General features: G+C 41.0%; 1 protein-coding gene across 3 annotated transcripts in view; it reads left to right on the top strand.

Annotated features, from left to right (window-relative positions):
* The window catches only part of UVRAG (UV radiation resistance associated), a 318,149-nt gene extending 291,359 nt beyond the window's left edge, over positions 1-26,790 (top strand). For 2 of the 3 annotated variants that reach the window (XM_082844787.1, XM_082844786.1), the window contains exons 14-15: positions 1,207-1,298; positions 24,934-26,790. In XM_082844787.1, coding sequence (XP_082700913.1) covers positions 1,207-1,298; positions 24,934-25,636 — 795 coding nt within the window. In that variant the 3' untranslated portion in view covers positions 25,637-26,790. Of the gene's footprint in view, positions 1-1,206; positions 1,299-19,922; positions 20,401-24,933 lie in introns of those variants that run through there. The other variant, XM_082844788.1, reaches the window with a different exon arrangement.
* The last annotated feature ends 948 nt before the right edge of the window (positions 26,791-27,738 follow it).

Here is a 27,738-nt window from a genome sequence, read left to right as displayed (position 1 = left end):
TATTCAGACCATTCAAGAGACCTGATTAGGTTTGGGGGTTTCTTTTTAAAGTTCAGTGTAGTGAGAGTGAACTTTTTCTCTGTTAAATGTCACTCACACTTAAGTGAAAAGTCAATAGAGTACTAGATACAAACAAAAGAAAACTTACTTTTTCTGTTGATAGTGGTTTAATTTTTTTAAAAGAGGAAAATATTTAAAAGTTTAACTTAGCCACTTTTAAATTAGGTGCTAAAAAAGTAAAACTTCAATACAGATGACCCTTCATATCTGTACATCAGTATGCAGTTTACAGAGTCCTTTCCTCATATATATTATGTCATTTGAAAAATACATTTCTACAGGGCTGTGTTGTATACTTACTGTGTATTTGATGCTGTGTGTGTGAGCGTGTGTATGAATATGCACATATCCTTACCTCGGGTCTCTATTATGTTTAGTGAAGGAAGCAAACGGTCTTCAGAGACAAAATGAGAGGAGACGGGAACAGACAGATTAAAACCATTTAGTAGGTTACCCAAGGCACATAGAAGGACACATAATTTTAGAAAATCAGCCTCTAGCAGAAATAAGTAAAGCTAAGAGCAGATCTTGACCACAGGCCATAGTTTCCTCATACTAGCTCTATAGCTCTCTACTCTGGTCCTAGAGAAAGAGGAAAGTTAGAGGCACAAGAGAAATAACAAAGCACAGCCTCTGTCAAAAGTGACTTGCTGTTTGTTTAATAAGCATTGACTGAGCGCTAGCACTGTGTCAGACACTTGGGGATCAGAGATGGATACAACATGACCCTTGTTCTTGATTCTACAAAGGGAAAAGGGTCAGTGTAAAAAGGGCTGAATGTGCTCAGAGTGTGTAATACCAACATTCAGTCCCTAAAATGAAATACTGGTTTTATGGTATATGTCCCTGGAGTTGATGTTAGCAAACTTTACAGGGGTCTTGGAAATAATCCTGATTCCACAGTTGGTGGTTCTTAGTCTTCTCCAACGTTAGAGGGCAAGGGAGCAGGAAATGAGGAGGCTACCTTTAAACACCATCCAAAAAGTGAGGTTGATGATGTTGGGATCATACACTCACATTTCCTCTTTCAGCATTTAAAATGGGGCGGGGGGTGGGGGAGAGGGACTTGTTTAGTGAATCATGTTTGGGAAGCATTGCCTAGTATCTGCCAAAATTTCTTTTAATTCTGTTTTTCCACCTTTGCAGCTAAGATATCAACATGGACTAGGGACTCCAGACTTGAGGCAAACCCTCCCTAACCTGAAAAACTTCATGGAGCACGGACTAATGGTCAGGTGGTGAGTACCTTTATCTCTCATACCCAGAAACTGCCATGTGGATAATAATCCTGAGAAACTTGCCTGACTTCCACATCGCTCCACACCTTCCTTCTGGGTTTTCTTCTGTAATAAGATATCTGAAGAAAAGGAAAGGCAGCCATCATACTTGTGTAGGTCTAAGCTCCAGTCTGGCTAAGAGGGCGAAGCACCCACAAAGGGGGGTGAGTTCAAAGGGGTGCTGTTTGGACATGGGAAGGTTGGCGGGACAAGGAATCCTTGAGAGCTTGGCTGAAGCAGAGACTAGAGGATAGCCATGTGATTCGTAAAAGGGGGACATGGAGCCCCCAGGACTTTTCCAAAGAACAAGCGAAGGACAGAATAAGCATCAGGATCAGTGGTTGCGAGAGTGAAGGGAAGAAAGCACACAAGGTATAGGTCAGGCTGTCAGGACCTAGTCTGAGACCAAGAGACACACACATACTGGAACGTTTCTCACATGTGATGTCAGTGCCTGTTGTGCTATAAGGGCAAGCTGCTGCCTAAAAGTGCTTTGTCAGGATGGACGTGACCCTCTTCCAAAGGCAAGGGGAGAGGGAAAGTGATGCAAAGAAAACATTAGATGATTCGTTCGACTTAAATAAATGGAAAGCTGTTGGCTCAAGTCACTTAGTAATTCGCATCCTTGGATGATGGGCAATGACTTACAAAATCACATGAATTCTTACCAGGCCTTTAGTCAGACAGCTGGGAGCAGCGCGGTTTCTTCTAAGGAGCACTGGCTTCTGATCCCAGATCTTTTTTGATTTCCTATGTGAATTTTTGTTTCTTAAGTTTTGAGATTCCTTTATTCAAGCCAAATTGTTCAACCTCTATCACAGTGTAACACCCTATTTTAAAAACCTCAAATAAATAAGTTATCCCTGTAACCTTGCCATTTCAATTTTCTGATTTGCTGTGTGAATTTAAACTCCTGCCTCTCTGAAACGTATTTCCTCATCTGTAATCCCTGCTCTGCTCATCTCACTGGTTTGTGGTGAGGATGAAGTGAGATGGTAGGTGGAGAAGTAATTTGTGGGGAGGAAAGTACAAGCATAGTTTCAGTTTCTTCTGTGTCGTCAAGATAGGCCTTGAGGAGAACAAGAAAGTGGCATCTATGATTTACCTTTGACGTTTTCTGTTTCTGTCTCATGATCTTCAAAATGCAAATTCTGGATGTCTGATTTTAGATAGGACTTCTGTTAAGCAAATACACAATTGTTTAAAAAATTCTACTCAGAATATCAAAATAATTATAAAAAATTCGTGTTGTTATGGACCTGTATGCCCTGAGGAATGAGGTCTAGGAACTGAGTTTTAATGTAAAACAATAATAGTAATGATAATAATAATTTAAAAAGTGAGCTAGCAGGCATGTATTTAACATTGTCAGTGTAAAGTTCCGTGATAGGTACTCTGGAGGTAACAAGAGGTGTAAGGCTCAAGCCCTACCTTCAAGGGATTTGTCATCTAGTTGGAAACAAGGTATATAATTCATGAAAGGTTTTATAACACAAATGGTAAATAACTTAAAATGATCAAAAAAAGAGGCAACTCACAGCACCACCTGATTAATCAACTAAAATGAATCTTGTTCAGTACAGACAGCAGATTGTCCCAGTGTCATTTATTGAAGACTCTATCTTTTGTCCACTGTTGATAACGCCGATCTCTTTCATGCATCAAGTTCACTTACACACAGATCTGTTTCAGGCTCCCTATTCTGCTTCATCGTTTTATTGTCTATCTATAGGCTAGTACCACATTTTTAATTAATATAAGGTGTAATTTCTGTAAGTCTTATTGAGGTTTGAGCATCTCTCTTCCCTCTGACATTTGGAACCACTTGAGAGAGGAGATACAAGAGACAGACTAATAGGAATCAAAATGTCAGTTTTATTACTGATAAAGCTGCATTTTCCAAGTGGCTTTAGATCTATAATAAAAGGGCTTGCAAAGACATCACTCAAAATTAAACTTACTTTTGCAGTCACGATGTGAACTGGAGAACCTCAGGCTTTCCCTGCAGAGGCAGGCCCTTAACTATACTATAGAGGGTTGTCAGGTGACTCCTCCAAGAACCCAGATGGGGCTAAGCCAAGAATACCCAGGTTTTATTTTTCCCTCTAAATTCACTGATTAGAAAAGGCCCTCCTCCTCTAAGAGCGAGTGGGAGGATGGAGAGAGGCCAGGAGCGTTACTCTTTAAATCATGTTCCTTCATAGCAAGGGAAAAGGAAGATTTCCCCAACTTTCTTGGTATCTGGTCGGGTGAGGCTCCTACTTACGATCCTTCTTCAGAACTCTTTTGGCTTTTCTGGACTTATGAACTGTATCTGAGTGATTTGACAGCTGTATGATATTGAGTCTTTCTAACTGTGAACATGGTATCTCTTTATATGCTTTGTCTGTTTTTTAAACATACCTCAGTGAAGTTTTAAAATTTTCTTCATAAAGATCTTACACATCTTTTATTAGATACTTAGTCCTAGGTAGCTTACCATTTTGGTTACTGTTATAAATTTTTTTATTACATCATCCAACTTTTTTGTGGCTAGTATACAGGACTACTACTGATTTTTGTATTTTGAGAATGTATCCAGCAGCCTTGCTAACATTAATTACAATGGTTTATCTTAGATTCTCTCGGATTTTTCTGTGGGTACGATCATATTTTTTTAGTGAATGATGGTGTTGTTTCTTCCTATTTTTACAACTTTATTATTACTTTTTCTTGTCCTTTGTTTTATTATGGAAGAGGAGCGGCAATAGTGGATATCCTTGTCTTATTCCTGACTTTAGAGAATGCTTCTTTTCACCATTAAGTATTATATTTATTGCAAGTTTGGATAGATATTATTTATTAGCAAAAGGAAGTTTCTTTCTATTCCCAGTTCACTAAGAGTTGCTTTTTTTAAAACCATAAATGTGTATATTTTGGATTTTATAAAATGCTTATTATGTTTATTGAGATAACACTATATTCTTCTTTCCTGTGTTAATAACTAGTAATACATTTTCTGATGTTAAATTATCTTTGCCTCCTGGGCTATAATCTGCTTGGTTGTGATGAATTATTTTTTGTATATTGTTGGATTCGATTTGCTGATTTACTTTTTTATTTTTTTAAAGCTTATTTTATTGAAGTATAGCTGATTTATAATGTGTTAGTTTCTGCTTTACATCAAAGTGATTCAGTTATACATATATATATACATTATTTTTCATATTCTTTTCCATTATGGTTTATCACACAGGTTGTTGAATATAGTTCCCTGTGCTATACAGTAGGACATTGTTTTTTATCCATTCTATATATAGTAGTTTGCATCTGCTAATCCCAAACTCCCAATCCATCCCTCCCTTACCCCCATCCCCCTTGGCAACCACAAGTTTGTTCTCTATGTCTGTGAGTCTGTTTGTTTCATAGATAAGTTCATTTGTGTCATATGTCAGATTCTACATATAAGTGATGTCATGTGGTATTTGTCTTTCTCTTTCTTACTTCACTTAGTATGATAATCTCTAGGTCCATCCATGTTGCTGCAAATGGCATTATCTCATTCTTTTTTATGGCTGTGTAGTATTCCATTATAGATACAGGTATAGCTGTATAGATCGTATCTCTTTTTTTTTTTAATTTTATTGGCGTATAGTTGATTTACAATGCTGTGTTAGTTTCAGGAGTACAGCATAGTGATTCAGTTATACATATACATATATTCATTCTTTTTCAGATTCTTTTCCCATATAGGTTATTACAGAATACTGAATAGAGTTCCCTGTGCTATACAGTAGGTCCTTGTTGGTTATCTATTTTATATATAGTAGTGTGTGTTTGTTAATCCCAACCTCCTAATTTATCTCTCCCCCACCATGTTTCTTCTTTGGTAACCATTAGTTGGTTTTGAGTCTATTATTTTTTAAATTAGATTCCATGATTTGCTAATATTTTTAGGATATCTGCCTCTGTAAATGAGATGAGGCTAGCCTATAATTTTTCTTTCTTATATAATAATCTTTGTCTGATTTTGGTAACAAGGTTGTAACAGCCTCATAAAGTAAACTGAGGTGCTTTCCTTTCTTTTCTATTATTCTTTTCTGTTCTCTGGAACAGTTTATGTAAGATAGGAATTATCTATATCTTGAAGGTCTGAAAAACTTAGTGTTTTTCATTTGTTGAGAGGGAAAGTATAGATTTTTAGCTACTGACTTAATTTTTATGATGATTATGAGTCTATTTATGTTCCGTTTTTCCAGTTCCTCCTTAACATACTCCAGCCTGATTTCAGTTCTATCAGTATACTGAAATTCCTCTTATCTAGGTAGGTGTCTAGAACGCTATGTTGCCAAACCCAGCGGCCACTTTTCCATCCTTACCCTGCTAGTCTGTATTTAGTGTCATTTGGCCTTGCTGGCCATTCCTGCCTTCTTGAAACATTCTTTCGTGGCTTCCACAATACTACCCTCCCCTGGTTTTCCTCCTTTCAGCTGCACTTTTTCTGCCTGTTTTTCCTGTTTGTCCTCCTTTTCTTGATCACTAGATATGGAGATCTCCATAGTATTCTCCTTTTCTCTCTCTTTCTTCTCATGTGAGCTCATCCACTGCCCCCATTTTGAAAAACATCTATATGCTATGACCCTCCAAGTTATGTTTTCAGCGTAAACCTCTCCTGCAAACTCTGTAGTCAGAGACCTGCTTGACACCTCCCCTTGGAGTATCACAGGCACCTCAGCCTCAACATCTAAAACTGTCCTTCACCAGGCTTCTTCAGCTCAGCAAATGACACCCTGTCTACCCAGTTGCTCAAACCAGAGAAACATCCTTGATCTCCTTCTTTTCTTCACTCCTACCTGAGCCAGTCTAGTTCATCAGCAAACCATGTCATCTCTACCCACCAAGTGTACTTCCAACTATCTCTGCTGCCACCATCCCAGTCCAAGTCACCACCTGCTCTTACCCAGACACTGCACCAGTCCAGTTTGTCTCCCTGATTTCACTCTCGTCCCACCTCTGTTCATTCTCCGCAGCAGCCAGAGTGACTTTTTAAAATTTTAGCTATATCTTAATCACTCCCTAGCTTCAGCGGCTAGAGTAAAATCCAAGCCCTTTTCTGTGGTCTCCCGACTACCTGCCCCTCCCCCTCCTCTCATGTATCGTCCTGTACTGACCTCCTCTTAGCATGAAAAAGCTCTTTCCTGACTCGTCACACTCACTGTCCTTCTGTCTAGAATGTGCTCTCCCTCTTGCTTCTCTCCCACCACCATCCATCCCTTCATATAGAGGGAACAGTTTTAGAAAAGGCACAGTAGGTTTACTGGCAAAGAATAGACCACTTAGCTAGAGTGCACATTCATTTTAGGAACAGAGAGAATCTGGGTTTTGTGGTACTTAGAGCTTATGCAATTTGGGAACCCTTTTAAGAAAACAATACAAAACTGAAAATACAAAATTAGGGGGAAAAAAGTTAATATTTTAAGTGAGAAACAAGATCACAACAAATTACTGGAACTTTAGAGATCAGATCCCTTTCCCTTTCTTCTGTGATCTCTTTAGACAATTTACCCAAAATGCTTCCTCACTGCAACCTGACTGTCCTTTCCCTCCTAAAACACCGTCATTTCCAGCAACTCTCATTTCTGAGGTTCAGATAAATTAAATGACTTTCCAGGGACTTCCCTGGTGGTGCAGTGGTTAAGAATCCGCCTGCCAACGCAAGGGACACGGGTTTGAGCCCTGGTCCGGGAAGATCCCACATGCCGCGGAGCAACTAAGCCCGTGCACCACAAGTACTGAGCCTGCACTCTAGAGCCCATGAGCCCCAACTACTTAGCCCGCGTGCCACAACTACTGAAACCCACATGTCTAGAGCCCGTGCTCCGCAACAAGAGGAGCCACTGCAGTGAGAAGCCCAAGCACCGCAATAAAGAGTAGCCCCCGCTCGCCACAACTAGAGAAAGCCCACGTGCAGCAACGAAGACCCAGCTCAGCCAAAAATAAAATAATTTAAAAAAGAAAATAAATAAATGACTTTCCAAGCATGATTGACCTATGAGCCTGTGGCAATAAGACTGGAGTCTAGGTCTCCTGGCACTGACGTAGTAACCCATTAAGCCCCAAACTCACACATTATGTAGTGCCCCTCTGAGCCACTGTACCAAGCACATTAACACTGAATGAGTAGTAGGTACCACTTTATGGTGCTGTAATGAAAAGTAGGCTACTGAGACAGATGCAGAGTACCACAAAATGCATGCTACATTACGATCCAAGTAAAGACCGCTGTGGAAGCCAGGCTGGAGGTTACAAATCTAAACAAAGCTGGAACAAACACTTTTAGCCTCAGAGGAAACCTCAGAATTTCTGAGAGCAGCCATGAACTGAGGAGTTACCTCCCAAGCCCGTGCTCCTTAGGGCAAAGGGTAAAAAAACTCACGCTCCTAAGGGAGCCTCTTACATCTTTTGTAAAAGAAAACACTTCCAGTTTCTGTGTGATTGTTACCATTCACAGATTGGTCCCTCGTGGACCGTATGTTCTTTTGGTGTCGAGGATTTCAAACTGGCTGTGAGGGTCAGTGCAGTCACTGAATTCCTCCTTATGGTAAAAGCTTCAAAGTTATGTGACAGCTTGTTTTGTTTTGCTTTTCAAAGAAAAGACAATGTGATTAAAATTCCTTTAATGAAGTGATTTTTCTTTCACATTACAGAATTCTTATCTAATATCAAAGCATCTACCTGATTAATCCTAAAACTATCCCTTTTCCACATGAACGCAGTTACCTGGGGCACAGTTCTCAGCGCTTTATGCTAGTCCTTTCCAAAAGAAGTCTCCTTTTTCTCATCCTTGGATCAGTAACCTCGTTGTAACTGCCAAGCAACACAATTTTGAAAAGCAGAATTTCAGCTCAGAGGTTGTACTCTTGAATATTTTGGTTAAAAGCCACCAGCATGCCACTTAAACATCGCATTTTTTTCTTTCTTTTACTACTAACTACAAAGTGGTCCAAGATTCCAGTTGACAAGCGCATGCACAGCTGATGCTGGTGCTGAATTATGGTCAGGGGAGAATGTACGCCCAAGGCGCTGCTTGATGGCTGCCAGTGAGATAAGTTTAGAACTGAGAGAAAGAGATTACGTGCTGTGTTGCTGTGAATGGGCTGTGCGCCGGGGGCCCCCGCATGCAGGTCCCAGGACAGCACCTCCACCCTCTCTCACCCCAGCTCACCTGACCTCGAGACATGCCCCGCTCATTTCTGACCTCAGTTCTTTTCTCAGACAAGTTCCCACCACCTAGAATCGCCTGCTTCTGCCTCTGCCCTCTCCAAACGTCGCTCTCACTTCAAGATCCAGTTCATGTCCTACCTCATTCATTCACTCACTCAGCAGGTGCAGAGGTAACACGTCCTCCCTCCGTAGCTTAAGTTCACTTCTCCACCAAGTCTTACCCACTAGGCTTTTGAGCAGCAATGAGCAGGCAGTGAAATAGGAACAAACAATATGTAATAGACAGCAGCAAGTATGAGTACAGAAGAAAGGTGGATAAGTTATTTGGAACATTCTGAGGATGTCATTTACTTCCTGGTGTGAGGGGTGTGGGTGAAATTGGACGAGCCTTCACTAAGAAGATGGCATTTAGTGGACCTGGAGCACAAGGAGAATTGGGGTGTGTGAAGACTGGGGTGTAGGCCAGAGTAGGAAGCCGTTGCCCAGTTGTAAAGAGCATGTAAGACTACAGGTTTGAATACCAACTCTCCCACTCACTGTCTCTGTGACTTCAGGCAAGTTTAAGCTCTCAGCTTAAATTTCTCTGTAAAATGGAGATAATAGTGCCTACCTGATAAAGTTGATATAAAGATTAAATACGTAAACACTTAGCATACTTCCTGGCACAGTAGTACTCAAAAAATGGTAAGTATTATAAATATGTAATAGATAAGAGAATCATAGTTATCTCTGTTTTAAAAATTAAGTCCATTCTTTATTATAGGTATTTTGTTTTTCCCTTAAAATCTACAGTCTTCTCCTTACAGATAGGTATAGAACATGGTTCTTGGTCACATTTTTAATAATGGCTCATGCTGCCTTGTACGTTAGTGGTACAAAATATTCACCATCTCCCTTCCACTTTTCCCCAAGTCCTTTATATGACCCTTCTGAAGCCTTAGAGATAAGTACCCTACAAATCTATTTGCCTACCTACTTTTTTGGTACCTACCTTCTTAGGTAACTCTCACCTCTAGTGAGAAGTTATGTAAAATAAAAGTTTCTTATTTGTAGAATTTTCCATTTTTTTATTTAAGCTTCTAGCAACCCTGTGAAGGAGGCAGGGCAAGGATGATGATTACTATATTACAGGTCAGAAAACTGAGACTTAGAAATATGAAGTATTTGCCAAGATCACATGATAATAAGTGATGGAACTGGGACCAGAAACCCAGGTTGTCTGACTCCTAGTTGCATGTTCTTTTTATCATACCAGGCTGCCTCTTATTAGTTAGTGGTCATTCTTTTCCTTCTCTGCCCTTCCCCAGCCCTCCTGTCTCTCTGCCACTGAATTTCTAACACCTATTACCTTCTCCAGGAAAGCCCATCAAAGTCAAATCCAGAAAAATACACTCAAAATCAGGACAGGCAGGTCTGGTGAAGACATTCTTTGTTGCTTATTGTACCCCATTTACTTCAGAGATGTAGGAAACTCATAAGAGTCATAAAACTTTGTGAAGGAAACAAAAATGAGTATATGTTTCAACTCCATTGGTTAAGAAACAAGAAAGCTAAGGGAAGCACATGAGTTGGCTTAAAACATATGTTTGCCCGTAGTGTTTGTCTTCCTTGAATTTCATGTTTTTGTTTTTGTTTTCTCAGAATAAGACATGATAAAAGCAGGATTTCAAAACCATCTTTCCTGCTTTATACATGGAATTTTTTATTCTAAGTTCAATTTTTACTGACTGTAAAGCTTCACAATTAACAGTGGAAAGAGCACTGAATTTGGGAATCAGAAAACATAGGCTCCAACTTCAGCTCTTTCCTTTAATTTTCATAAACTGTTTTTGAGTATCAGTTTTTTTAATGGAGTTAATAGCACCAGCTGTATTTCCCAAGCATAATTGTACAGAACAAATGAGATAATGTCTGTCCAAGTGGTTTAGAAACTAAAAAGGACTATACAAAATATTATTAAGTATTATTCATGCATTTAACAATTCATTAAGGGTCTCCTCTGCATATAGCACTATTCAAGAGATAAAAGAAAATTCAGAAGTGTTAGATTTGCCCTGCCTTTGCTTAGTTGACAGTTGTTTAGTTTATAATCTGAATGAGTACATAAGACAAATATTTTGAAGAACAAGACTTGCAAAAATATTCTCATGCGTTGTTCAGTCTCACTGTTGTGTGGGACTTAAGAGCCTGAGCCCCGGCTTCAGTGGACAGTCCGTTACAATGATGGCGCTCAACCTTGCACTAACTTACTTGATGTTTTAGGACCAGGTGTGCCGTTTTTATAGAGACTGCATGAATTTCAGTGACCTTAGTGAGAACACTGAGGAGAAGTATCCTTGGCTGTTCTGCAGCTTGCTGGGATACTTCTGATTCCCTCCAGCGTTCAATGATGTGACTTTGCGAGAGGCAACTAGTGGCTTTATGTAAGGTCATATCATTTCAGTGGTAAAATCTCTAGGTAGTATTTCTGCTGACCTATTTCTGATCTAGTTCTCTATTCCTTTCTATAAATAGAATAAAACTCGATCAAGCTTTTTTGAATGAACGAATGAATAAGAAAGAAAGGAGCTAAGAATTTTGACACATGTTAAGAAAATGGGCTTTTTCAGTCAGTTAAAAATAATGAAAATCTAGAGCAAGTGAGCCAGTCTTTCTATAAAACCAGAAGGTAGTGATATAATAATGCAGCTCTTAAGGCAGACCATCCACCTGTGAAAATGAGACCCTATCCAGCATTAACATTTTTTTAAAGCCTTACTTTTTAAAAGCAGATCTATCTTCTCTTCTTCCCTCCATCATTTGCTCATGCTGAATTCAGAACTAGTCTCTAGCAGGTGACCCCCCGAGGGACTTAAAAACCCTGTTGTCTAGCTGACGTTGGTTTTTAAATTTAGATCAAATGACATTGTGTTTGAAGTCTCAAGAGCACTACTTAAGGTAGCTGTATCATCTGGGCTTGCCTGTCAGAGTGCTCCTTGCAGGCTGGCATCCTTAATAGGAAAAGTGAAGCCTGGTCAAAAATAAATGAAAAAGAAAGTTTTATTGGAGTTATTTACTCTAAGACAGCTATTTTAGACGGAACCTTGACAAGTCATCTCATTGCCTCCAGACAGGAACACTCAAGGCATATGGGTATCCATAGTATTTTAAATGACCTTGGGGGACGAGGCTCCTTCCATAACTCATTCCAGAGTTTAAACACCCTCGCTTCAGGAAATTCTTCCCTATATTTAACTCACAGGCCCCCTTCTGCGGTTAACACCCATTTCCGCTTTTTTCTGTCCCCAGTCAGGATGGAGAACAGCTGGCCAACATCCTTTGTGTGCTAACCCTCCATCAGTGAGAAAGTCATTTGGGCATCCCTGGGCTGCTTTTCTCAACCTCCAGCAACCAAGTCTTTGAACCAAATTGAGATCTTTTTCCGTTTTTATTTGTGCCTTGTCTCTCTCTTGTCATTCCTTTTGATTATCAATGAATAAAATTTGGAAAATGTAAAAATATACAGACGAGGGGAAAACAATAGCCCTATAATCCAGGGAGCGAAACCACTGTTAAGTTAGTCAGTTTTCTGTGTGTTTCTTACGCAGTTGAGATCATGTCATCTATACCAGCCCTGAAATACAGTCTGATCCACATATATAGAAACTTACATTTTCTGGCAGCCACATTGATAAAAGGTAAAAAGGAATAGGTAAATTAATTTTAATTATAGTTTTTATTTAATTCCAATAAAATATTAACATGTAATCAGTATTTTAACTATTAACAAAATATTTCACATTCCATTTTTTATACTAAACTGTCTAAATCCGGTGTATATTTTACATTTATAGCACATAACAAATCCAGCTGGCCACCTTGCAGGTACTCAGTACCGCGTGACTAGTAGCTATAGTGCTGAAGCACAGTCCTCGCAGTTGCATATGCTGCTTTTTTGTCTATCATATCTTAAGCCTTTTACGAATGGCGTTACAAAAATTTTAGCATCATTTTAGTGGCTGCATAATAGTTCATCATTTAGACTTACTATAACTGTATCTTTAGAAAGTTTTGTTCTTTATGTTATAAGTAGCCCTGTAGTGTTCTTTTTTTTACTTCTTTTTTACTTTTATATCAACTGTTTCTCAACACATTGCCAAAAGAAAAATAACATAAATTATTCCTTTTGGGTGCAACTAATCAAATCCACTTATTCATAAAACAAATATATCCACTTAGCATCTACTGTATGCTCTGTACTACACTAGATTGGGAAGTGGAGCAGTGGATTTCAGGAAATAGAAGACCAGGTCCCTCCCACACACTGCTTACAAGACTTGGCTCCACAGTTGGACTGCACACATATTGTATTTTATTCTGACTTAAATATCCTTCCCTTCATTTCTTACTCCCCTCTGCCCCTACATATACACACACAGCCTGGTTGACTCCCCCTTATGCTTCAAAGTGCCAGTCAAAGGGAGCCACCTCTGGTGAGTCCTCTAGGTGACTGCTGGCTCCCTCCTCCATTATACAAAATGTATATACTGTGTACAGAGCACCATGGTGTTCTGGTTATTGGCTAACTCTCTGTCTTCTCTACTAGAGTAGAAACTCTTTAATGATAGAAACCTTATCTTATAAGCCTCTTTGTTCCCAGTGCCTAGCAGACTGCCAGGGCAGTGAATGTGGATGTCAGTAATATCTACTGAAATACTTGTTGAAATACAAGTGATGATATTAAGCATCAGTTGGATAATATAATTACAAGTATTGATCAAGGAGTTCAGAGTTCAGAGAGCACACTTTAAATTGGCATATGGTTGAAGAAGGCTTTAACAAAGGAGGTAGGACTTGAACTGGGCTTTGGAAGATGATCATGCTTAAGTGAATGGACGGGAGATATCATGTTCTAAGAAGCCTCTTTTTCAGGAGGAATTCTTTAGTGTGTGCTAAGTATCAGCAGATAAGCATTTTTCTAGATCTAAAACACTATAGTAAGTTTCAAGAAGGCTGTAGAGATATGGTCTTGGCCCATCAAAAACTGTCAGGGCGGGGCTTCCCTGGTGGGGCAGTGGTTAAGAATCCGCCTGCCAATGCAGGGGACATGGGTTCGAGTCCTGGTGCAGGAAGATCCTACATGCCGCTGCAGAGCAGCTAAGCCCATGTGCCACAACTACTGAGCCCACGCGCCACAACCTCTGAAGCCCACGTGCCTAGAGCCCATGCTGCACAACAAGAGAAGCCACCACAATGAGAAGCCCGCACACCACAACGAAGAGTAGCCACGGCTTCCTGCAACTAGAGAAAGCCTGCGCATGGCAACAAAGACCCAACGTAGCCAAAAGAACAAACAAACAAACAAAAAACAAACTGTCAGGGCTTTGCAGAATTAGAAATTACCACTGGCTGCTTCAGTATGATCTTTGAGTTTAAGCTCTGTTTCAACTTTGGAGTTGTTAAAGGTCGTTTTATATGATGCTTGTTCAATAATCCTTCTGGTAGTGGACAGTTGTATATAGATAATAATAAGTATGTCGTTATAGCTAATATCAAATGACCATTACTGCAAACTAGGCACTCTTCCAAAGCATTTTGAATGGATTATTTAGTTAAGTCATTTAATCCTCACAACAGTCAAGTGAATTAGGGCCCATTATCCCTTATCTTACAAATGAGGAAACTGAAGCACAGAGAGGTTTAAATAACTTACATGTAACACAGCCATCAAGTGGAGGAGCTAAGATTTGATCCCAGGCAGAACAGCTTTAGGGCCTCTACTTTAACTATCACCCTGTACAGCCTCTCTTATAACTATGTTAAAAATAAAATGTTTTATACAGGGATCATTTAGCATCTTGTGGTTCCAGAAAAGGAATCCTGTTATCATAACCCTCCCCTATTTTTCTTCATTCCTCTGACAGCTCCTTATCTCATTTGCAGGCTCCTCTTCTTCTACCTCATCATAAAAGACTGGAGCTCCTCAGGCTCAGTCCTTAGCCCTCTTTTCTCTGATTTTTTTCTTCACCACCCTTGCCCAGTGATCTTATTTACAACTATCATTTTAATTATCACCCACATTGAAAGGAAGCACAGTGTAAATCTTCAGCCCAGATCTCTTTTCCAATATCAGACCTCTATTCAGATTGCCTCCTGGACCTTTCCACAGCACATTCTGTGTGCCCTTGTTTTTTTCTTCCTGTCTTCCACCCCAACCATCACAAGCCTCATGGTCTTCCAGTGCTCTGTTTTCAGCAAATGGAATCTCCATCCATTCTTTTACACTGGCCAGAAAGCCAGCTGGTTCCTCCCTTTCCCTCTTACCCCCATATCCAACCTTCACAGCCTCTGCTGATTTCCCCTAATATGTCTATCTATACATTTCCACTCTGGCCCAGGCCTCCATCATCTTTCACCTGTACTACTGCACAGCCTGTGGTCCCCCAGCATCTGCTCCAGACCCCCTCCACTCTGTTCTCCAGCTTCAGTGAGAGTGTACCTGTCAAAATACAAATTAATCAATCAGTCAGTCTCTTTCTTTCTCTCCTTACCCCCCTAGACAGACAGACAGACACACACACACACACACACACACACACACACACCCTAGCCTAAAACACTTTAATGACTTAAATAAAGAGAAAAATGCTAAACATGGCCTCTGGCCTTCTGCAGGGTCTAGACCTTGTTTTCCTCTTCAGCTTTATCTTGCTGTGCTACTCTTCACTCGATGACCTTTAGGGTCCTCAAACGTTCTCTCTCTTGACATAGGGTCTTGACATATGCTATTCCTTTTGCCTGGATGCTCTCACCCACCCACCCACCCACTCTTTACCTGGTGAAGAAGTCTACTAGCCCTTCGAATCTTGGCCTCTGCTGGGTTAGTTGCATAGCATGTGTCAGAGGTTGTCATTTTGCATTTATATCTATAATTCTGTGACAAATGTCTATCCTCTCCCACTTATAAGCGCCACAGAAGCAGGAACCATGGCTTTTTCCAATCACTATTGTATCCCCAGAGTCTAGTGCACAGTGCCTTGTGCATAGACACTCACTATATATTTAAATGAGGGAGTAAATAATTTGTTAATATGTTCTGTTAATATACATACAGTTTATACTGCACCTCTTGCAGTAGTACAGAGGGCTACAAAAAATAAGGTTCCCGAGACATTGTCCCTGAAGTCCCACAGTCTCTAAGCAGTGATTAAATGATGGCAAACTGTCATTTAAGCATTTCTTCCAAAGGCCTCCAGCATCTCTGAAAATGGTGGCAGAGCTATCCTTTTTTCTTTTAAAATAAACAACTAAGGCCCCGTGGTTCGGTTCATGTCAGAGCTTATTAGAAATGTGATGGTGGTTCAGCTTTAGCAGTGTCTTTCAAAAACTTAATTTCATAGATTCTGTCATTGGCCTCTGGAGTCTAAAGCTTCCTTTAGCTCTCTCTGCAAGTCTACTTTTTAAATTCTGACCAAGGTTTAAATTTCCCTATCAAGTTCTTTCTGGGGCTGGGCTGTGACATTGCTATTCCTCTGGTTTCCCTGGCAAAGGTCGTTTGTTTTTTTTTTTCTAGTTTCAGCATAAACACTTTATCACTCCCATGTTTCAGGTGCTATCTAGACACTCCGAGGGGTCATCAGGTATCCTTCCTGGCATCTCTTTCTGTTTCTGCAGACCATGTTACGGTCCTCATAACGTTTGTTGCCCTGCCTGGCTGTGATTTCAGTACGTTAAATTTGTGTGATGATTTCTTAAGCGGAAAGCTGATGGGTGAAGTGGTTGACCTGCCAGCTCCTGGGACCTTCTGTCTCCCTGGAGGATCACTCTCTGTTCCCTAATCCCAGGGAACTCAGCCTTGAAGGAACCAAGCTGGCTTCCAGGTGGGCTCCGTGCTGTGGGAACCCCTTCAGCCTCTGTTCATAGCGTGTGCTGGGACCTTTCTTTTCCAAGGTGGGCCCTGTTGCCCAGGACCACGGAGGCCCTCACATCACAGAGTCTGGGGAAATGGATTTCTTCAGCTTGCTTGTTTTATCCTTTGCCTGTGGAATTTTCTCTTTCACAAATTCGTCTCTCCATCAGAACTCAGTTTAAATAAAATCTAAAGGCTCCCTTGTTCAGTTATTCCTTTTTAGACTCTGTTTCTATTTAGTCAGGCTTTGGCAGGAAAACTTCTAAGCGGAGCCCAGGGGAAAAGTGACCATTGGCACAGATTTTAGCCTGTGCTTTGGGCCGAGATTGTTTCTATTTTTATTTTGTTTCTTGTTTTTGTTAACATCCAGGGCACAGATTAAGCACTTTCCCTTATCTGTAACGGTGAGAGACCTTTAGATGGCTTGCCTTTGGCCAAGATTCTGCATGCTTAAAACTATTAACCCCCAGCTACCTCCTGGGAGATAAGATCTAGCTGTTCAATTTGGCTTTTCCAAAAGGAGGCTGTGTGCTTCTACTTGATCTGAGATAGAAAAAGGAGAAAGGTAAATCCCAACCTTTGCTGGATTCTCAAGGAGCTTAGTAGCCTAATTTATGGGTTGTCTTTTTTTTTTTTTTTAAACTAACTTTATATTGTAATTTCTCAGCTGCCAAAAGACGTAATTCTGCCTCAGCTTCGCCTTGGCAACCTGCTTTTGGCACTCTGTGCAGCCCTGTCGTTGCTCTGCATCATTTAAGCAGTAATCTTTAAGAAGGTGAGAAACTATTATTGCTTTTTAGCAGAGTTGACATGCTATTGGCGCAGAGTAGTACCTAGAGCTTCAAACATTTCTAATGGCTGTAAACCAACTTAAACACCTCCATGTAGATGTCTCACTGCCATGAGGTCATAGTTTGCTACAAGGGGGAGAAAGAAGAAGATCAAATGTTATTTAAAAGTGTGGGTTGTTGTTTTTTTCCCTTCTTTTTAAGTATTCTTATTCCACTGAGTTGTGGCTGTAGGTTTTGGCCAGGATCCAGACAATCAAGATTTAGCATTTTGACCAGCTGTGATCTAGTAATGTTCCTCAGAGGAAACATTTTGTAGGAGGGAAAGACACATATTTGAGGCTGTGAATTGTACTCCTTCCTAATACTTTACAGTGTGAGACCTGGTTGTAGACAGATAAAACAAGCACAAGTGAATCTGAACGAGAACAGAGGGAAAAAAAAGTTTTCAAAGAGCTAAAACTTCACTCCAGCTTGAAGAACTCTCTTGAGGTGGGAAATCTTTACATTTTTTCTTTATTTCACTTTTCCCTAAGTCTTCACATTCATATCATTCCATGGCAGAATGTATTTCTGTTCATAATTGATACTTAGAATGCATTAACATTCTTATAACAGCATAACAAGTCTTAGGAAGTAAAAATGCCACACAAACTTAATGTAGGCAAGAAGAGAAGAGAAGGAAAAGGTATCAAGCCACTTGACCTAAAAAGTATTATTCTGATTCTCACTCCTCCCTCAAATAGAAGTAGAGTGTGTTTTGGTGGCCAGTCCTATGGATTGGGAGAGAGAAGGAAATTAACATTTTTCAGTCAGACTCCCTCTGTTAAAGCACAGTTAGTTGCTTTGTGATCTTAGGCAGGTTACCTAACCTCTGTGCTTCAGTTTCTTCATCTGTTAAATGAGGATGTATACTTCAGAGATGTGAGGATGAAATGAGACCATGTATAAAGCTGTTAACAGATTACTTATTCCCTAGTACTTCATAAATGTTAGTTGCTATTGTTTTATCATTAATAATTTATGGAGTACCTACTCATTGTACTAAGAATTTTCCTTGTATATTTTATTTAATCCTGACTGCAACAGCTGTTAGATGGATATACCCATTTCACAGGAGAGGAAACATAGGTTCGGGGTAGTGAAGTGCTCCACCCGTCTCCCATATTTTATAATGGCGGAGCTATAGTGAAGGTCTGGAATATTATATATGGGAGATGTGGAAATGGGAACACATTTTGGACCAGTGCTTTCTCACTTCGTTTCCTCTCTCCCAGTCCCTTTTCTGTAAAAAGAAGCTATAGCTTCGGGAAATAAAACCAACAGAAAAGGAAGATGGGGAGAGAGTGGTGGGGCAAGGATAGTGGAGTGGAATGAACTGGTTCTGCTGTCTCCCGGGTTGGGCTGGCTTCATGGCGAGGTATTTGTATAATGGTTATAGAAGTGCTGAACAGGGTCCTCCTCTTTTAGGTTGGGGAAGCAGAGAAATTCTCCCTCTTATAAAAATTCCCTCTCCCTGAAGCTAAATTCATAAAGAAAAATGACACATCAGAGGTTTGGGGACAATTGGAATGTACCTCAAAGGATTCTGGGAAGCTCTTCTAGTCCCTCAGCATTTGGTAGATCGTGTAAATAGAGGCAGTTGAGCATTTCCACTTGATTCAAAGCCTTTCCCACCCCATGTCCTCAGGAAAAAGGAAAAAGCTGGAATGAAGTTTCACGTTGGGCAGAATAAACCTTTTGATTTAGTACTTTCTCCCCCAAACTCTTTTACACTTGCCTTGACTCCTTATCTTCTTGCAGGCAGCTCCCTGATGGGCAGGAGTGGAGATGGGGGTGGGGGGTGTGGGAGGAGCTCTGAGTTTGTTCCTGCTATAAACATCATTCTGTATAGGAGGAAGCAGTAGAAGGAATGAGATCTAGATTCTGGTCGTTCCTCTGCTACCTGTTGCCGTGTGTTTCCGTCTAAGACATTAATGTCTTTGAGCCTCAGTTACCTCTTCTGTAAAATGAGGCTAATACTTTTGGAATCCAGAGCCCATGGAAGCAAATAATAACGACAGCAACCACAATTACAGCTACTGCTGCCATCGGTATATATGCCAGGCATTCTGCCAAGGATTTGAAGTGTGTTATTTTATTTAATCCTTACCACAGTCCGATATACAAAGAAGAAAACTAGAGCACAGAGAAGATAAGTGACTGCCTACAGTCATATAACTAGCAAGTGGTGAGTTCGACCTTAAGTTATAACTCCAAATAAACAGGATCACAGTTGCTGATCCAGAAGTTTGAGCATCCTTTCTCATCACCACCACCATCTCCAGATATCTCTAGATATAGCTGAAGAGATAACAAAAGGTAACTGACTGCAGTAAATAAGGACAGAATGAAAAAGAAATTAATGACCTTAATTTAGAGAGATCAAGGAAGACTTGATCCAAAGAAGCCAAATTTAAACCAGACTGTCCTCCTTGACCTCTAAACTCCAAGCCACTTGCCTTCTCCCTCACCATGCTATTGTTTGGGATCCTACGATATCCTTTTTTACTTGTAGCAAAAAGGCTTATTATTAAGTAATTTAACAGTCCCCGATGTGGTTCAGTTATTCAACAACCTATGCCCTGTTTCACTAAACCGTGGCCTAGTAAATTTGTAATTATAATATCTTTGGGTTGTTTTTTAATAAATTCCTTTTAATTGCAGCATTAAACCCCAGATGTCATGTTTCCAGTTTGGACCTAAGCCAAGCTAGGAGAGGCATCCATTCAAGGCAAACAGCTGATGAGAAGAATGTGTGCAGTGAACTGGGGGACTCAGTCCAGTTGCTAAACCTCAGGCTCTTTGCCCCCATATCTAGTGCCTTAGAACATAGGGACCCTTGGCTGAAGTGGAGGATAAAGAAATGCTACTACATTTCCTGCTGCATCCACTCCTCCCCAGAACACTCAGGTTTACTCTGGTTGTCTCTAAGAGTAGAAATTCCCTGTAAGTTATTCATCACTATTTAAATACTGTACTAATTTCATTTGATAAGTAAATTGTCAATTGCCTTTAAAAATTGGTCTTAATAATTAGTAAATCTAGGCATTTCAACCTCTTCTTCCATCTAGATAAAATAATTATGAAGCCAGACTGTAATCAGACAAAAAGAATCTTGAAACATTCTGAGCATTCTTTTTTAATCTATCATTTGCCTTTTTAATTGCTACCTTTCTGGGTTTTTTTGGGGTTTGTTTTTGCGGTACACAGGCCTCTCACTGTTGTGGCCTCTCCCATTGCGGAGCACAGGCTCCGGACGCGCAGGCTCAGTGGCCATGGCTCATGGGCCTAGCCGCTCCGCGGCATGTGGGATCTTCCTGGACCGGGGCACGAACCCGTGTCCCCTGCATCGTCAGGCGGACTCTCAACCACTGCGTCACCAGGGAAGCCCGCTACCTTTCTCTTTTTAGGCAATAATAGAGGTATAATGTTCCTATTTTTCTTGTAAGAATTTAACTAATACCAAAACGTGTAATGAAGATTCATTCTAGAAACCTTCTATTAAATATGAAAGTCAGAATTATTTTATTAAAAATCTATGCCTTGGGCTTCCCTGGTGGCGCAGTGGTTAAGAGTCCGCCTGCCGATGCAGGGGACACGGGTTCGTGGCCCTGTCCGGGAAGATCCCACGTGCCACGGAGCGGCTGGGCCCGTGAGCCATGGCCACTGAGCCTGCGCGTCCGGAGACTGTGCTCCGCAACGGGAGAGGCCACAACAGTGAGAGGTCCGCGTACTGCAAAAAACAAAACAAAACAACAAAAAGAACAAAACCAAAAAAAATATCTATGCATTGTGTTTTTATACAAAAATACAATAGTTTGTTTTCTAATAGTAAAACTTGAGAAAGATCTTAAATCCACAAAAATAAGAAAATGATTAAGTAAGTTATGATATTCCATTCAATGGAGTAGCCATTTAGAATTGTTTACCAAGAGGTTTGAATAACTTCCAACAACAGGATACAGAATTGTATATATATACTGCAAACACAGCTTTCATTTTGGTTTTTGTTTGTTTGGTTTTGTGTCTTTTTTAAATTAAACACACATATATAAAATCAAAGTCTGAAAGGAAAATATCCAAATAATGGTTATTTGATGGGTAATAGGCTTTTGAGTGATTTTTATTTTTTAATATGGTTTATATTTTTTAGTTTTCCAGGGAGTATAAATTATTATAATAATTAAAAATGCATGTGTGTTTGTATATATTTTAATGCAGTCATTCAACACTTGAGCTGTTTAGACCTCAGCTATCTTAAAAATTTGGAACATTGCTAAGATTCTGGAAGTAATAAAAAATTAATTCTGAGCAGCCAAAACTAATGTTACAAAACTCATATAATAAAGCATATTATGCCCAGGATATCTGCTGGCCCATCACTCAAATCCTGTTTACTCTTGCTTTGCACACAATTCTCAAGACATCTACTTTACAAGAACACAGCAAATGAGAAGCAAATGTCAAAAAAGGAGAAGCGCTCACAGGCAAGAGCACTGACTTGGCCACACGTGACAGCCTGACAGTGAGAGAGGACACAGAAAAGCCTGAGTGCAGACTTAAGAACTCGGACTCAGATCCCCGATTCAGAAACACGCCCCTGAAAGACCCATAGTCTCTCTACTATGTCATAGTTAATAAGACATGTTAATACTGATGGCCCAAAGTTATCAAGAAAATACATTTTTTAATTGGAAAATGAATAGATACATGTATATGTATAACTGAATCACTTTGCTGTACACCTGAAACTATCACAACATTGTTAACCAACTATACTTCAATATAAAATTAAAAGTTAAAAAAAATTTTTTTTAATAAAAAAAGGGGAAATACCTTTCTTGTTCAACTTTTTTTAAGATTATAAGAAAGACTAGGGCTTCCCTGGTGGCGCAGTGGTTGAGAGTCCGCCTGCCGATGCAGGGAACATGGGTTCGTGCCCCGGTCCAGGAAGATCCCACATGCCGCGGAGCAGCTGGGCCCATGAGCCATGGCCGTTGAGCCTGTGCTCTGCAACGGGAGAGCCACAACAGTGAGAGGCCCACATACTGCAAAAAAACAAAAACAAAAAAGATTATAAGAAAGACTAATAAAAATTTGTGAAAGGTTTCATGGCACATAGCTGCAAATGGGAAAAAAAGACAGTGTGTGATTGTAGGGTAAACGTTAGATATGTAGACTTCCTTATTTGTCTCCGTAATACCTCATCTTCTTACCGTTCTTAAGAGGGAACGTTTTACTGTTTCTTAGGTTTTCTAAATTGTATTTGATACTGTCATTACCCGGTTCTCATAAAAATCCAGGAAAACTGGGTAGGATCCCAGGATCAGGATGTCAGCAAATGCCAAAGTCTCCATCTCACAAAAGTCTTTGAATCCATGCATCGAAACAGGAGTAGCGTCATCAGGGACCTACTGTTGATGCACAGGGAACTCTAATCAACATTCTGTAATAACCTATATGGGAAAAGAATCTGCAAAAGAATGGACATGTGTATATGTACAACTGAATCGCTTTGCTGTACACCTGAAACTAACAACATTGTAAATCAACTATACTCCAATATAAAATTTTAAAAATTAAATTAAAAAAATAGGGGTAACACCCCAGACCCAGAGCTTAGCTATAGGTTGGGCGGGTTAAAGCTATAGGTTGGGTGGCAGCAGGGAGGGTGTCAAGTCATTCACCCTTCGTAGCCATAAGTGGTTAAGCACCTGGCCTGTGGTCCCGTGCCAGCAATATCACCTTCAGCGTTCCGGGCAGGTTTACCTGGTGCTTCCCACCCCTCATGGGCTGTGGTGGCAGCTGAAAGCGTGGCCTGTCTGCCCAGAATAGGCTGTCTGTGGGTGGTGCTGATGCTGTTTTGGTTTGATTACCTAGGGCCCCTACAGAATCATGTAGAGAGGGACACTTGTCAGCAAGTAGCAGTGAAAACAAGAAGGTTGGCCAAAACGTGCAGCTTACCCCATTACTGTGAGTTTTGACAACATATTAACTGAAAACCCAGATTAAGGCCAACAGGTTTTGCTCTGCTTAGTTTTTCTTGAGAACTAAAAACAGTAATTTACTAGTCTACTTGCCTGGTTCTGTGTGTGCCCCAGTGAGCACCCCTAATTAGGAAATCGCTCTTGGCACCGACACTCATAGCCAAGCAAGGGAGCCTGATGGGCACATGGATTAGAAGAAGCCTTTTGGTTGCCTTTCCTCAAGAAGCTTGACGAACCTTTGCTTAGACCACGGGGATAGTCGAGCATCAAGAGAGATCTGAGAGGAGAGGGGGCAGGAGCTGGCCTAAGGGTTTGGGGCTGTAGACACAGGTAGAAGGAACCCGAGATCCTTTCTTCTTTCTCAGTGCACTTACCATGACTGTAATTTGAAAATGTATTATTTCAGTAATTGTGGATGTCATTCTACTGCAAGACTGGAAGCTCCTCAGAGGCAGGGCCAGCATGTCTTAGATCTGTTTCCCCTCCTCAAGGCCTGGCACGTGTAGCAGCTATTTGTTGGATAGGTATAGTTTTAAGTCTAACCTCTGCTCCTGCCTGGTACTTGTTTTTGCAAGCCACTTCTCTGTGTGTGTTTCCTCATCTGAAGAACACCAGTCAGATGGATCTTGTGTTTGCACCTCCCTCTGTCTCTGGACCCAGTTTGTTCATATAGTTGTACTGAAGCTGACTAGCGTCAGCCAAGTATGATGTCTAGAGCTGTGATTAGTACTCCAGAGGCGGCTTCGCTAGCGTAGTTTACAAACTGACTATCATTTCCAGAGTCTGGGTACTCTATTTCCATTAACTAATTATTATTTATTATTTCAGACTTAAGAGTAATAACGTATACCCTGCTTTCTTGGTGGGGTTTTTGTGAGGACCAAGTGAAATGATGTATATGAAATAACTTCAGAAACTATAATGCTTTGGGTAGCCAAACAGTGGTTATTATTGCTGGCCCAAAAGTATCCTCCTGAGAAGTAACTCAAGTTTGAAAGAAGGTACTGAAGACCAAGTATTGTAAAGTGTGTGTGACTAGCGTTATAAAGGAGAGGTCATTTCCCAAGTTAATTTTTCGTTGAACACACACACACACACACACACACACACATCTCCTTGGTCCTCTCTCTGCCACTTATCTCATGCAAGGCAGTTAGCATTTGGGTATTGGAAAAGCTATTGATCATTGAGCTATGAGTCATAGGTTTTAGTCCAGCCTCACCCCTGCCTCGCTGAGGTTATCGTGGGCAAGTCATTGAAGTTCTCTGTCAAATGAGGATACCTGCTTTATGAAGGTAAAATAAGACTTGAATATTAAAAACAAGAATAAGATATTGGTAGCCCTTCAGACATAAGAAGTTGATCACATCCTCATATATTTTTCTTTCCAGATCCAGTCCCTCCAGTTGCCTCGACTCCTCCCCATATGACATTGTCTCCACCCCCCGCCCTACCCTCTGCATATATTTCCGTATATCTTGTATCCTTCTTAAAGGAAGCTCCCAATGCTGAACTCAGAATACTTTATGTTGCATTTTGTATTTGGACACTAAAATTAATACTAAGGTTGAGTATTATCAATTTGTATTATCTCAAACCTAAATATGTTATTTCCTATCTCTGGATCCAGAAGGTTTAAGCTGAGTTCTGAAGTTGAAAGTAACTTCTCATTTTTGTTTGTCTTCTAGCGACAGACATCACACCTCCAGTGCAATCCCTGTTCCAAAGAGACAAAGCTCCGTATTTGGGGGTGTAGATGTAGGCTTCTCTGGGGGGATGCCTTCACCAGACAAAGGACACCGGAAACGGGCCAGCTCAGAGAATGAGAGACTCCAGTACAAAACCCCTCCCCCCAGTTACAGCTCAGCATTAGCCCAGCCTGTGACCACCGTCCCCTCCACGGGAGAATCTGAGAGAAACACAACATCTCTGTCTTCCTCCTTGGACACCTCCTTGAACTTCTCCAAAGAAAACAAGAAAAAAGGGGTAGATCTGAGTGACAGCTTCAGTGGAGGCCATGGGAGTGTGAACACTAGCCAGGAACAGGGACAAGCCCTCCCGGGGCCTCCAGCCACAGTCAACGGCACCCTCCTGCCCAGCGAGCAGGCCGGCTCCTCCAGCGCCCAGCTTCCAGGGGGGTTCCACCCGGTCTCCGAAGCCGAGCTCTGCTGTACCGTGGAGCAAGCAGAAGAGATCATCGGCATGGAAGCCACAGGCTTCACCTCAGGCGATCAGCTGGAAGCATTTAACTGCATCCCTGTGGACAGTGCCGTGGCAGTGGAGTGTGACGAACAAGTTCTGGGAGAATTTGAAGAGTTCTCCCGAAGGATCTATGCACTGAACGAAAATGTATCCAGCTTCCGCCGGCCACGCAGGAGTTCTGATAAGTGAAGCGAGCGGACAGACGGTAGGACCAGGATAGAGTCACTGCTCGAAATGAGGATAAAGCTGCACTGGTTACCCTTTGTAATAATTATGACACAAAATGAATATTAATGGAGGATATTCCTCAGAAAAATAGACTTTGTGAATCAAGGAGGGACTCAGGATCATTGTGTATCAGTGGGCCAAAGTTAGACTTTGCTTGCAAGATTTGCTTTTCAGGCCTGACAGTTATTTTAAGGCAGAAGTCTAGCTCTAGTCACCTTATAGGCATTTGACTGCTTTTTTATTTACACTTCTGTGTTATCCTCAGAGGGAAGATGATAATATATAAATAATATAATGAATTTATCTTTAGTTTCTTATAAGCATTTGCCCTCACCATAGTTTATGAAACTTTGGGAAAATTGAATATTCAGTAAAAGGTCTCCAACATCCACTGAAGGATCTTTGGCCGTCCATTAAGTTGATGAGTTAGAAGCACAATGGCCTCCTTATACCCAGGCCCACCTGCCCCTGCCCCTGCCCCCAGACTTCACAGTCAACCTAGCTGTCACCCCGTCTGCACAGTAGATACCTTGTGCATCCTGACGACTGAGGACATCACATTTGCTGGTTCTTTAATGAAGTTGCCATTACCTTCCACCTCTTCCAGTTAGCCATACCCTTGCTGCAGCCCTCAGATTATAGGGAAGACCTCACCTCTGGTGGATCCCAGGGGATCCTCAAGGACCCCTGAGGTTACTATAGTCAGATGGCCTCCAGTTCCCTCTGGGGGCCACAGTTATGTGGGCAGAGGCTGTTGTCAAAAGCTGGGTGTGCTTTCTGGCAACACACTCACCATACAGAAATCCCTATATGTAAACCCCATGTTAATTTATTAAATTTCAGTTGGAAAGGAAGGCATTGTATATGATAAAATATGTGTAGAGTCAGGCTGTCCAGTGTGCAGACTGCAAGGCAGTTGAGGTAGTTAGATTAAGAGACTAGATGAGGCATAAAATACTATCGGTATGTGTGCAATTGCGTAAATATTAAATTATGTTTTTGAAGTACATTTTCATTCCTGGAGCTCAGATATCATTTGCTATTGCTATATACTTTATATACCCAAGGACATCGCCTCAGGGTTGCAAGCTCTTTAAGGAAATTTTATGCTTATATCCGTGTATTGTATAAAGAATAAAAATTGAGTTTACTTCACTCAACCTGATTTTTTTTTTCCCCAGCTTTGAAATTCCTCTTGAACCTACATCTCCGTATGTTACATCGTGACAGCACTAGCCTGAACAAAACCTGTGGCTGTATCTAAGCTAATGCCGTTGACTTCATTTGAGTTTACATATTGTGTGTAGCAACACACCGTCACAGGCGTACTCTGCAGTAGCTCATTTGTCCTCCATAACGACTTAACTCATAGGTTTCATAATCATTTTCATATTTTGTCCAAGCATTCCTGGGCTCAATTATAAACATAGCTACACTGGTAAATGGAATAGTTCATGTTGTTGTTTTTCAGGTAAAGAACTCACAAGATCATTGTATGGCAGACAGACCCAACCTGCAAGCAATTAAAAGTTTTAACTTGATCTGAAGAAATCCATCTTATTCCTCTAAACAGGTGGAACTACTCCAAACCTGGAGCGGAAGCCATCCGTAGAGTCACGGCTTCCTTGCAGAGTACTGTCATCCATTTTGGAGTCAGTAAGGGTGGAGCTAGACATGATCTTGGATGTACATCAGACTGGGCTGTGGGGTCCTCCAGTGAAGTAACATCTACCCCCCACCAAGCCCAAAAAAAAAAAGGTTTTGAAGGACTATATTAGTATTGAACAATGGAAGGTGAATCACATGTGACGTGTGATTCTTCAGATATGGGAGAGACCTTTAAACTTCATGCGAAACTCAAAGACAAGGTGCATTCAATGCAGGTGCTCCAGCCCGGCTTCTGGCATCACCAAGCAGAGGGACCACGTACAGGAGCACCCATAGTTACAGTGTCATCTCAGATTCCACACAGCCAGATAGAGCCTGCAGCTCCGGGGTTCCACCTGTCAGTCTCCCATTCGTGGACTCCCTGATTCTGGGGTTCACAGCTTTTGACCCACACA

The sequence above is a fragment of the Leucopleurus acutus genome, assembly GCF_964270905.1.
Source record: "Leucopleurus acutus genome assembly, chromosome: 8".
Classification (NCBI taxonomy): domain Eukaryota; kingdom Metazoa; phylum Chordata; class Mammalia; order Artiodactyla; family Delphinidae; genus Leucopleurus; species Leucopleurus acutus.
The sequence above is the reverse complement of the archived record's forward strand: the minus strand, read 5'-3'. Positions and strand labels throughout refer to the sequence as shown.